Genomic DNA, 13,594 nt, shown 5'->3' with positions numbered 1-13,594 from the left:
GAGTGTTGCTTTTTCAAATGCATGTTATAAACGACTCAAACTAAGAGTGATTTCAGATCGATAAGGATTTTTACTGATCATTATTAGCGTTATCGGCATTTACCGATGCACCCCTAACATATACAATTTCTCCCTCCATCATTAAGCCTCATATGCATATGCAGTCTCTCTGACACACACAAAATGAACACACACAAGCAGAAAGCCAGCACACAAACACAACGATCTCTCTGTTCTCCCATCCATAGTAATCAAGTCCACAGCTCCAGGGTCTCTCAGAGTGGACTACCATCATACAGACACGTGCGGAGCCATAAATTACACAGGCCTGAAAAACAAGTGCACGGCCTCCAAACTAAACCCATTTTAATTATGAAGCAGTCTTATAAAAATCCTTCCGTTCAAACACAAAAGAAGGTTCAATCGCTGAAGAGATAAAGCAGACAATGGCAGCGAAAATCAATTGACTGTGCCTAAACTAGCATAACTGTGACTGCAGTTCTCACCGCTTTCTTCAATAACGTCAATCTCACTTCATAGTTATGGATTGGACCGGATTTTACATGAAACGATATAATAACCACAGCTGGCACAACAATTACAGCAACTCTACCCAGAGGAAATTATTTTAGCTCATAAGATTTTAAGTTCTCAGTCATGTCTCAGGTGTTTCTCCTAAAAGTGCTTAAAAATAAAAATGTACTATTGCTGATCTACTGAAAGTACAGTAACCATAAAATTAATGTGAGAGGCAAAACTCTCAGAAAAAAAATGTTATTTGGTATGGAGAAAATCTAATGAAAAATGTCTCCATTCATACTGAAATAAAATCTTAGATTTTTTTAAACCTTAGCAAAATTCTCCACTTGCTCTCTTATAAAAAATGAATTATTACAGAAATCTATTATTGTTATTTCTTATTTGTATACTATTATTTCATACATGTCTTAACAGCTCTGTTTTTCAGATACAGAAGACTTTGCCTTGAACAACATCAGCTTTAATATTTTAAACACACCAAATTCTGTCTCACCTCGGTAAAGAAACATTAATGTCTCCCACAGGCATAAACACAACAGCTGGTCCTTCACAACAAGTCGGGATAGGTGTCCGGTAGGATGGCCATCCACTCTGGGTAGATCATCTATACCTCCATCCCACGTGGACAAGAGCGAGTGAGGGCCGTCTCTTTCCCTACAGGTGCAACGTGACACTGGCCTTTCCCAGGCTTGTCGTCCCACCAGCAACTGTTTGAAGTAAGGACTGACGGCACACAGCACGGACGCGTGTGCCCAGCCCAGCTCTTTCCCAGCATCCCCGCCATAGAACGCCACATCGGCAAACTGAACGCCGCGCTCCAGCAGCCACTGCAGGTCCTGAGAAAAGCTGGACTCTTCGACTCTCACCGGTGGAAGACGTGCTGGGAGAAAACCAAAGGTAAATGTTATTAAAGCTTAGAAACCATGTGATGTCTTGTTTAAGACTCAACTTTATGTTTGAATATTTGAGGAGCTCAGATGCAAAAGCCGCTAAATCTGTAAAAAGTGAGATAATGATATTAACCGAATGTTCTCAGCACATATACGTTAATCAAATAATTCACTTCAAATCTGCTTCATTCTGACCTTAGACCATTCAAAAATACTGTTTTGTTGGAAGAATCCATTAAACAAAAATTTTCAGCAATATCCTCTAGTGGTGCGTGCACACCAGACTCGCATCTGCATGAAGCGTTAAGCACGAGTGATTTACATGTTAAGTCAATGCAAAGACTTGATAGACATCATGCAGCGCGATTTACGCGATTCTCGCTAATGATGTGCGTTTACCAATCAGGAGCTTGCTCTAGTAGTGACGTGATTACAACGTAGCAAGCTTAGACAAAAATACAAAACAACAATGAAGGACAAAATCATCGCTGTATGTGGACACCTGGAGCAGGAATAAAAAGGATCTTGCGTGGAAGAAAGTGAGGAGCTTGGACAATCTTTTAAGGCGTAAAAAACGCTATTTACTCAATTTGAGCTATATACAGTTTATATTAATATTGAGACTACAAGCTCAGTAAGTTCACTAAAGATGAATTGGATGTACGAGGACAGTGCGCAACCAACTAGGTTCTGGCTAGAGGGAATACAGCTATGGCCAAATCTCGCAAATGTTTGGTTAACTTTAGGGGGTAGGATTAGGATGAAAAACAGCGTTTCTGGCTAGATAGGATACGGCTACAGCCTAAATCCCATCAAATGTTTGGTTAGGGTTAGGTTTGGGGGTCGGATTAGGATGAAAAACAGCGGTTCTGGCTAGATAGGATACAGCTACAGCCTACATCCCATCAAATGTTGGGTTTAGGGTTAGGTTTGGGGGTCGGATTAGGATGAAAAACAGCGGTTCTGGCTAGATAGGATACGGCTACAGCCTAAATCCCATCAAATGTTTGGTTAGGGTTAGGTTTGGGGGTAGGATTAGGATGAAAAACAGCGTTTCTGGCTAGATAGGATACGGCTACAGCCTACATCCCATCAAATGTTGGGTTTAGGGTTAGGTTTGGGGGTCGGATGAGGATGAAAAACAGCGATTCTGTCTAGATAGGATACATTTACAGCCTACATCCCATCAAATGTTGGGTTTAGGGTTAGGTTTGGGGGTCGGATGAGGATGAAAAACAGCGATTCTGTCTAGATAGGATACGGCTACAGCCTAAATCCCATCAAATGTTTAGTTTAGGGTTAAGTTTGGGGGTAGGATAAGGATGAAAAACAGCATTTCTGGCTAGAAAGTATAGCTACAGCCTACATCCCATCAAATGTTGGGTTTAGGGTTAGGTTTGGGGGTCGGATTAGGATGAAAAACAGCGATTCTGGCTAGATAGGATACAGCTACAGCCTACATACATCCCATCAAATGTTGGGTTTCGGGCTAGGTTTGGGGGTCGGATTAGGATGAAAAACAGCGCTCATCCGGGGAGATTTCACAAGAGTATGGCCGTAGCTGTATCCTTTCTAGTCACAACCCATTTTTCACATTCAAACTTCCTGGACCTGAACACGAATGTGGCAGTGACATGCATCGAAGTGGCCCCTAATGTGTGGTTCAGTTTTTTCATTTTTTCATTCATTTCATCATTTGCAATGTTTCTAGTTGAATCTTTAGTTATTTTGATTTTCCAAAGAAGTGGATTTTTTCATGCACTTAGAGGGTTTTGCAGTGAAAATCAAATTTGTTAAACCCCTACGAAAATGAATGATGATATTACTACAGTTAAAACAAAAAAAAACATGGTAACTGTGTTAACTCATGGTTACCACAAAAGAAACATAGTTTTGACAACCATGGTTTTGCTAATAGTAATCAATACCCTAAAAACCATGGTTACTACACTTTTAACACAAAAAACATGGTTAATTTTCGTAAGGGAATACCAATGAAATGACTAAAGTGACATTTGTGAAAATAAGGCATGATTAATAACCTTTTCATTGCCATTAAAGTGAAATAACTGAACCTAAACATGAGGACCCGATAAATGTCAGAAATCAAAGACGCAATTAGAGGGTTTTGCATCAGAACTCCTCATTTATTTTTAGAAGTTATAAAATAATTGTGAATAGCGCAGCTCAGATAACGTAGTCTTTAAAGGAAAACACAAAATAAAATGTGTCACAAAATAAAACGTGATTTTTTAAGCAGATAAAAATTAGAACTATATTTTATGGTGGAAGAGTACTTAGTTTGCAGCACTTCGACCTTGGCGTGCAGTAACATCATCAATCCTGACTACTCCCCCTCACGCTCAAACTTCTGTCAATATTACTGCTCCCGAGGTCAAAGTGCTGCAAACTAAGTGCTCTTCCACCATACAATATAGTTCAATATAGTAGCCACGTTTTATTTTGTGCCACTTTACTTACTCGTTTAACTACTTGTCTTTAAATAGGGAAAACATGGAAGTGTTTGGTGGCTTCTAAATTCATCCCTGTTTGGATCCTTAGAAATGAATGGGGCTAGGCTAAATGCTAACACATTCACGATGCGCTGTACAAAGATTAAGTGCTAGCATTGAATAAAGATAGGTATGTATTACATCATTTAAGTTGAGGTAAAAACATAGTAAAATATTGAAAAACTGTGGTGTTTTCCTTTAAAGCCCGGAGTATAGTCTGTGGGCATAGTTACATGAACGTACATGCACAGTCGAACACACAGCCTAGTTTATTTGACTCGTACGTGTGCACAGACGTGCAACGCATGTGCATTGCAACAAAAATGCAACACGTCATGGGCCATACTACATTTGCCTGAACATGCGTATTCAAAGTCCTAAGTATTCAATGTACACGCACACATTTCGGATGACAAAAATTCTGCCACGCAAACTGTACAAGGACCCTAGCGTAAAAATGGCCTTAAGAAATTGAGTGAAATCTCTGACTTGCAGGTTTCTTGGCAAATCCGAGTACAGTTTAAGGCACTGTTGAGATCTTTCCTGTAGGACATTGGCAAAAAACCCAAGGAATTTCAAGGAGACATGTACAGCATTTGATAGAGGAGAATAAAAAATGTGTTGGGAGAGAGAGAGGAAGAGAGAGAGAAACAAGGTGAGCAAAGCAGAAGATAATGATGGGTAAGGAATTTGTTTGAGTAAAGGAATTGAGAAAAAGAATGATGAGGCAAGCAAAGCAGAGGAGACACACAAGTAAGGAATACAATAATCAGACAGAAATAGCAAACAGTGAGGTAGAGATAAAAAAAGATTGTGACAAGACGTCAACAAAAAATGATGTCAAAGCAAATGCCAAACGAGGCAAATGATTAACTTCAGACATTGCCAAACAATGCACGAAGAACACAACAACAACAAACAGATGTTGTTTTTCCATCATGTCTGTATTACAGGCATAGTTTAGATATATTACTGCTGTACTTTGAAACATCCCATAACCATTCATTTGTGGGCACGCCAACAGTTTCCCAGGATTCAATGCCCTTCATATTTTATGGGCAGCGCTCTATAAAAAGAGTCTAAGTGGTGCTGGAGCCAAACCAACAAACAACAGGAGGCTTCTGGCTCTTCTTTCTCACTGTTAAAGCTTACAGCACAGTTCATCTCCAATCGAGCGCTCCTAACCTTTTTCTTTCTCATGAAATCCATCTTAATGCCACGCGAGCCCGTTGGTTACTGATGAATGCTGTCATTCTGTGCACATTTCGAAGGTTAAGAGCTTTGCAGACGTTACGATGTCCGGCAAATTGCAAGGGAGATATTTTTAGTGCACAGGTGTGAAAGAAGATGTCAGGTACTTCAAATACAAACAATGAATGTATATGCATGCATGAAAATCTTATCGGTCACTTACCTGGCTGGTCCAAATGAGGGGGACGGGGCTCGGTAAATCTTTGACCCCGGCGTTTGTCCGGCCGTTCTTTAGCTTTCTGCTTCAGACATTGAATCATGAAGTATTCCAGCTGCACAAACATTCAAAGATATGGATTGAAAAAACTTTTTTATACAGTCCTCCAGATTCCCCAGTATATCGGCCCCATTATCCCAGTTTATCCATCCTTGACTTATATTAATAGTCGCTGTAAACATAATTCAAATAAAAGCTAAATCATTTGATAAAAACTCAAAACTAACCACACTGCCAAAGTATCGCCCAACAAAGAAATTATTTAGGGAGGGCAGCTCTAGGTAAGTGGCTCCTAGGTCCCTGGAGAGCTGAAGACCTTCACTGTGAGGTACACAGCTGCTCCAATCTGATGCACAGAGAGGACATGTGCACGGCGGACCTTCATCTGTAGATGACAACAGTGACGACAACTAAATACATATTTGAAATGTGTATATACATTAGAGTAGTTTTGTAGCTCAGATATGTATACCTTTGGTATGTACCTTTAAGGTACTAATATGCACCTTTTTTTTTACCATTTCTGACAGTGTATTGTGCAAACGTCTTAGGCCATCACCCGTGTTGTTGCCCATCCATATTTATGTTTAGCTTTTTTACTAAGATTCAAGCAAAAAATACAATGTAAAATATCCTCAGAACAAAATGGTTTATTTAGGCAAAAGTCAGTATTTAGTTTTTGACCTCTCTTTGCACTTAACACATCTTGAACACGTTCTAGTCATTAGATTAGAATTAGAAAGTAGGATTTCATTTCATTTAGCTTCAAGAGACCCGGCAGGTTCCTGCTATTCCTCAAGTGTAAGGCAAGGTCACACTGCATACTAGGGCTGGGTATCGATTCAGATAGTCCAGATCGATTCGATTTCGATTCACACGCTATCAAATTTATTCTATTTTGATTCTCGATTCAATTTTCGATTCTGTTTCTCGGGTCACTTTTTATACTCGATTCAACTCAATGAATATAGATTTAATACAACTACTATATTAATAAAAAAGAACAGTGAACAGCAGTTTACAAGTGGGTAATTAATTAAAAAATTAAAAGCCACAACACTATTGTCGTCGTCTTGCTTGCAAAATCTAAAATGCTTCCATACCTCTGACTTTTTATGTGAAGGTGGCATCAACATCGATGAAGCACCTGAAACCGCCATTTTAAGCACTGAATGAATGAATGACAGGCTCACCCTTTGCTCCTTGGTAACATTGCGCAAGGAAAAAAGAGGGTGACATCTAGTGAAGAAGACTAGTAATTTGATTAACGTTAATCTTACGTCAATGTTTGCTGAAATAAATATGAAAAAAAAAGAAAAAATCGATTCGGCTCTTTGAGAATTGATTTTGAATCGACCACGTTTTAAAAAACGATTAATCGAAAAATCTATTTTTTTGCCCAGCCCTACTAAATACCATCTTTAAAGGGGACATATTACAAAAATCAGACTTTTTCAATGTTTAAGTGCTATAATTGGGTCCCCTGTGCTTCTATCAACCTAGAAAATGTGAAAAGTACAACCCAATAACTTAGTTTTGGTAAACCATTCCGGCAAGCATGTGAAAAAATAGGTCATTGAAATTTGGCTCCCCTTGTGATGTCAGAAGGGGATAATACTGCCCCTTAATCTGCACTATCCAACCACCAGCACTGCCGTTTAGTGCAGAGATGAGCTCATTTGCATTTAAAAGGACATACCCAAAAATGGCACATTTTTGCCCACACCTACAAAGTGTCAATTTTAACATGTCAGTTAGAATGTCTTGACGCATCGAAAATACATTTTGGTCCAAAAATAAAAAAATTACGACTTTATTTAACATTGTCTTCTCTTCCGCTTCTGTTGTGAAACGCATGCGCGAGACTAAAGTCACGTGACTGCAGTGACGCGATGACGTGTTTTTTTTTCAAACTTACAGTGTGCGTCTCCCTCAGACTGTAAACGAAGCCCGGGTGCACAAAAAAAAAACAGCTGGGACGCACGAGATAATACATCAGCTGCGTCATATGTCATCCGCATCACTGCAGTCACGTGACTTTAATCTCGCGCATGCACTTCACAACAGACGCGGAAGAGAAGACAATGCTAAATAAAGTCGTCATTTTTGTTATTATTGGACCAAAATGTATTTTTGATGCTTCAACAGTAACTGACCCACTGATGTCACATGGACTACTTTGATGATGTTTTTATTTCCTTTCTGGACATGGACAGTATACCATACGTAGATTTTCAATGAAGGGTCAACAATTCTTAGTTAAGGTAATAACACATTTTAATATTGAAAATGAGTAGACTATTCCTTTAATGACATTATTTTCATTTTTGGGTGAACTATCCCTTTAATACTGCATACAGATTTCCTGTATTTTCTGGTTGTACTGTAATAAGAAGAGAAATAATTATATATGCTCACGATACAATTGCAAAACCAGCCGATCTAATGGTGGCAAAGTGGCCTAAGATTTCTTCTGCATTGTGCAGCACTGTATTAAGCTATGCCTAAATGGTACATATTAGGAGGACCTTTTTAAAGGTGAATACCCCAGTGACAACTTGGGACCATTTTTGACCAATTTTTGCTGACAGTGTACTAGCTAGATTTAAAATCTACAGCTTGAATGTACTGTAAGTAAGTAGCTTTGGATAAAATCATTTGTAAAATACACAAATGTAATATATAGGTTATTGTATGATGCACAGCACGAATGACATTTACAGAGCGCAGGGCCAAATAAAGCACACAAACATCTCCGCCTGTACCGAGTCATGTCAACAGGCAGACATATGGAGGGAAGGAATCCGAGTTTCTATTACGCAATAATGCATGCCAGCTCAGGTTTATACCAGTATAAATTTAAACATCACTATGTGTACATGGAAAGAGAAGGAGAGAGAGAGAAATCAGAGTGACACTGACAGACTGGGAGAGCAAGGATTGCTGGATAAAATGAATGTGTGTGCGTTGGGGAAAGTTGGCCTGGTCAAAGGGTGAATGCTCTGGGGAACAAAAGAGAGCAAGTAAAACTCTAGCAAGAAAAGACAGCTAAATGGAGAGAGAGAAAGAGAGATATATAGAGTGAGAATGGAAGCGAAAGAGGGCATGGTTAGCATACTAGCATGAATCACTTTTGCCAATAACGGCAAAACGCCCGGAGAAACACAAAGAGATGTACTGCTCGAGTGTGTGCGTCTGTGCGAGTGTGTTTTTGAGCATGTTTTGTTTGTTTACACTCTTAAGTCTGCCTTGGGACTCCTTTTGTGACTAAGCAACATGAAATAAATTCTCATACCAGAAATTTATAGGCATTGGGTTCAACCTGTATTTTATTGCTTTTATAAACCAAGATTTGATTGATGAAACAGATTTGTAGGTTCTTAGACTGATTTAAAGATACTTCTTTTTTTAACCTGGATCTCTACACTGTAGAGGTCAAAATATGTACCTCAGTTGTCAATGGGGCTGTACCCTTTTAAAAAGTACTAAATATTTGTACCTCAAAGATACATATTGGTACCAAATGTATACAAATATGTATCTATTTAAAGTGTACTTGCCCCATTGACAGCTGGGGTACATAGTTTGACCATTTTGTCTAGCATTGTAGAATTACATTTACATCTTATGAATTCGGCAGATACTTTTATTTTCAAAGCGACTTCCATTCATTCTTTACTTTTTTTATCATCTTGTGTAAACCCATGACTTTTGTGTGACACTAACACAATGCTCTACCAATTGATCTACAGGGACACTAAAAGGCTAATAAGGAGACACTTAGGAACCATCCAGAACATCTTAGCAACAACACAGCAAAGAAAAACCACATATGTGACCCTGGACCACAAACCAGTCATAAGGATCAATTTATTGAAATTGAGATTAATACATTATCTGAAAGCTGAATAAATAAGCCTATTTAAAGACTACCTATTGTCCGATTCACGATTTTACATTTCCTTTGGTGTGTAACTGTGTATTAGTACATGTTAACGATATGCAAAAGCAGTGGCTTCTTTTTTTGAGGGCGCACAAGTTCGTCACAACATGTATGTAGCCCGTCATGTGTGTGGTTCGTAATTTCAAAATATGTGTTCTGCGCATCGAGTGATCTTATGTGCATCACGTGTCTTGTCAAAATAAGTGCCTGCTGCAGACGCGTCTAAAGGGTTTGTTATAAAAGAGATGCTCGTGTTTGCCAGATACTCACATAATCTCATGCGTAATCAGAGTTTACTGTTAAGGGAGTGTCTTGAGTGTATTTTGTAAACGTGAGCGTCTCTTTAATCATAAACACATTTTCAGAAGGCACTTATTTTGACAAAACACCTTATGCACATGGTTCACATGACGCAACAAACACATATTTTGAAAACACGAGCAAAACACATTACAATTTTAACACTTATTTTGAATTTGTGCCCCTTGGATGAGCAGTCACGAGCCGCCACTGTGCAAAAGGTACAAACCCCAAAGTAAACGATGATGCTAGTTATCATTTCCAACGTAAATCTCTTCTTGGACTACAACAAACACACAAATTGTAGGGCAACAGTTTACTTCCTGGGATTGGTGATGTAGACAAGATCGACATTATCATAATTCCTCCTGTTGGACGCACAGCCTGTAAGTTAACTTCTGTTAGCATTGCATTGTGAGCGAATCTTTCAAACATGGTAAGGAGCGTCACATTTCCGACTGACGTCAGAGATATTCAGGCCAATCACAACGTATAGATTAGCTTGCCAGTCAGGGACACTGAGCTTTTCAGATCGATGAGCTCTGTACAAAGCATTGTTTGTATGGGCAAGTGCCGCCTATAAATTCTTTAAAAATGTGCACATTTAAAGGTGCAGTTTGTAAATTCTGGTGCATCTAGTGGTGAGGTTGTGAATTGCAACTAAAGAGAACGTAGAGAAGCTACGGTAGCCGCCACAGGACAAACATGTCATCGTCGGAGACAACTTAGTAAAAAGTTTGTATGCTAAGAGCTTCCATAGAAACATGGCGGCACAAAATGGTGACTTCCATGTAAGGGGACCCTCGGTGTATGTGTATAAAAACGTCTCATTCTAAGGTAATAAAAATATAACAGATCAAGTAAGGTCTTTTTACAACACTGATTATACAGTTACGTATATTATATTGCATTTCTGTTAAAAGATCGTCCTAAAAGTTACACACTGCACCTTTAAAAAAGGCGTTTTTAGAAGCAGAATGTAACAGAAACCCTCAATGATTTTATTTCTCCATCCATTATCCTTCAGGGATAAATGATGTAACTGGGTGGAATCACATCTTATAAATTATACATTTCAAAGGTCACGCTGTGAGAACTTTTAATGCAAACGGAGCCAGATCTACGGTCTAAGTGCTTGGAGTCTATAAATGTTTACCTATAAGCATATTCAACAAGCGCTCGAGGCACAACTGTGCTGTGCATATCAAAAGAACTCCAAATATTAGCTTGATCTGGGTTTTCCACTTTTTGAAGTCAGGTATGCAGATGCAATTAGGATTAAGTTATGCATAATCCTTCTCTTTTAAATTTTGACAGATTTCCATTTATTCGCTAACTGTATTTAGGTCGAAACTACTTGAAGCTAAACCATTTGGAAATTATTAACTTGAGCTTAGTTAAATTGTTTCTTTCATATTCATTATCTTATATCTTATACGCTGCAAAGAGTGCATGACAATCAGTTTTCATTTTTAAACTCTATAATACAGAAAAATACCATAAACGTTTAAAAAATGAGAAATGATATGAAATAAAAATAATTAAAGTAAAGCATATCTCACCGTTTAGCCTCGCCCCCACTGCTACCAGAATCACAGGCACGCCCCAATGGCGAAAAAGTGGGCGGAGCCTATGTGCATATCCATTTCGGAGCTGCTGAAAGGCCAGTTTATCATTCACAGAGTACTTAATGACCACGATGTCGGCCTGCTCCAGAACACTTCGCACATTCGCCCAGTCACTGTCCAAAAGGTCCTGAGACAGAAAACAGTTAACCTTAAAACGGAGGATCCAGGATAATTATGCAAGAGTTATCTCAGCAGCCCAGCATCTGTTCAACCAATCAGCTTATGCGTGTTTCTCATACATAATCCATTTGGAAACCCTTACTCTTCAAATCCCACATTTCTATTCCCTCATACTCACTCATTAACTCTTTTTACGTACCCAGCTTGTGCAATCTCGCACCATAACTCGAACATCCCCAAACACTCTAGACTGGTACTCCATAAACGCAGGGTTAAGAGGATGCCTAGATGGCGTCAAAGAGTTTGGATCCAATTCCCGAGCTCCATGGCCAAGGTAACTCCACAGCAGCCCACCTTGGATCTGCCCAGGGCCGGCAGTCTCCTCCCCAGGCCCAACGCCCCCAGGGCACTCGCTACCCAGGGCCACTATGTGTATAGACCTTCAATACACAATTACACATTATGTCAGCATTCAGGCTTTTACATTACAAATGTTTATCTTTATGTAAGATGTCACCACGGCCCACGGCACATCAGAGTCCTCGATGATCTCATTATTTACTTTTCTTATCACACAACAGTTGCATTGCATTGTGCCACTGAATGAATTACAAAAACAAAACTGACATTTCAAAATGAAATATACTAAAAATACATTACACAAGGAAGCTGTTCTTATCATTACATGCAGTATATGCATGCAAATGTCAATGCAATATATTTATTTATATTATAAATATTATTAATAATAATATTTTTATTAATATTTATATTTTTTATTTATATTATTAGGCTATTTATGAATTGACAGATCAATGCACAGTTATAGTGCAGTGATATATATAAGTGAATTGCATAAGTATTATGCATAGTGCATATTAGTGCTTTGATATACAGTACATAACAACAAAAATAATATTATTAGGCTATTGATGAATGCAAGGGACAAAACAGTTAAAGTACATTATGTGTATTGCAAAATATATATTCATATAAGGCTATTCATGAATGCACTTGTCAATGCACAAAAACAGGTATAGTGCATAGATATAATAGTGCATTATTATGCATAGTGCATTATAATGCATTGATATTACAAACATTGAGTATTATTTAGACTATAGATGAATGCACAGATCAACTGCCATTAACAGTTCTTTGTGTATTGATATATAATACCATGGTACTGTACCCTAACTGTCACGTTTGCGCCATATGAGCTTCAGCAGACGTCAGGACTGTCAAAACAAAAATCATATGCATACTTACATGATCACAACAGGATCAAGGCACGAGGAGCACGTTCTTTAGCGGCGGGCTTTCACATCAGTCCCCGACAAGGTTTTTCCGCAATGAAGGTCGGACACGGTATAATCCCTCAGCGAACCGAAAAACAGCCTCGTTCATTCATGAAACGCGCGCGTCGGGTGCGCAATGGTCCGGTGAAGAGCGCGACCGTAAACACAGAGAGATCACGCCAGAAATGATCAACTGGATCCTGCGCTACAATGGAAACAACTTCAGACTCCACGACAAAGCGGGGATCCGCTTCTCGGGACGCATGGCACGGTCTGATCCCTGAAAACAGACGTCAGTTGAGCGCAACGTCAAAGCTCATGGGTCAATGAGATAAGGATATAGAGGAAAGTGAAGCGAATATGGAGGAAAAAACGAGTTGGTGTCTCCTGACTCAGCACACGATCGGACGAACGTGGACACTTGCTTTCCGCGCCACGCGCATGTACTGCGCACACGGGCTCCTGTGCTTTCTTGGCTGTATAAAGCAATGGTAGTTTCAGTCATTGATCTGACATTAAATGCTGGCTTCGAGTGTTATTCCAGAGCCTGTGAATGATGTCCACCAAATATATCAGACATGCTGCTGGTTATGGCGACGTCTTACTGCATGACGCCTGTGGGACGTGTTTACTGACCTATACAACTGCATGGTGTGCTTAGCTTACCGTTACACATCACTGATTGTCTATTAAAAAGCTTCCCAGATGAAAACAAATACATAAATTCTAATGCTTGCCATTAGCATTACAGCTTTCCACTATTGAAACAAAAAATATGAGTCTTAAATTCCATGAGGATTTAATCTGCTTGTTCCCATCCACCAGATCACATCCTACCAACACGTTGGTAGAGACTCATAGAGACCGTTATACAGTGGTTTCCAATAAATCAAA

At 39.1% G+C, this 13,594-nt stretch overlaps 1 protein-coding gene across 2 annotated transcripts in view; it reads right to left on the bottom strand.

The window, feature by feature from the left end:
- rhobtb3 (Rho related BTB domain containing 3) overlaps positions 1-13,594 on the bottom strand; it is a 27,117-nt gene extending 13,523 nt beyond the window's left edge. The window contains exons 1-6 of one of the 2 annotated variants that reach the window (XM_073871417.1): positions 12,672-13,594; positions 11,602-11,842; positions 11,217-11,409; positions 5,639-5,796; positions 5,358-5,466; positions 1,034-1,420 (exon numbers count right to left, since the gene is read on the bottom strand). In XM_073871417.1, coding sequence (XP_073727518.1) covers positions 1,034-1,420; positions 5,358-5,466; positions 5,639-5,796; positions 11,217-11,409; positions 11,602-11,842; positions 12,672-12,673 — 1,090 coding nt within the window. In that variant the 5' untranslated portion in view covers positions 12,674-13,594. The remainder of the gene's footprint in view (positions 1-1,033; positions 1,421-5,357; positions 5,467-5,638; positions 5,797-11,216; positions 11,410-11,601; positions 11,843-12,671) is intronic. The other variant, XM_055180328.2, reaches the window with a different exon arrangement.

This window comes from Misgurnus anguillicaudatus, chromosome 9 (assembly GCF_027580225.2).
Source record: "Misgurnus anguillicaudatus chromosome 9, ASM2758022v2, whole genome shotgun sequence".
NCBI lineage: Eukaryota > Metazoa > Chordata > Actinopteri > Cypriniformes > Cobitidae > Misgurnus > Misgurnus anguillicaudatus.
This window is presented reverse-complemented; position numbering and strand designations above follow the sequence as displayed.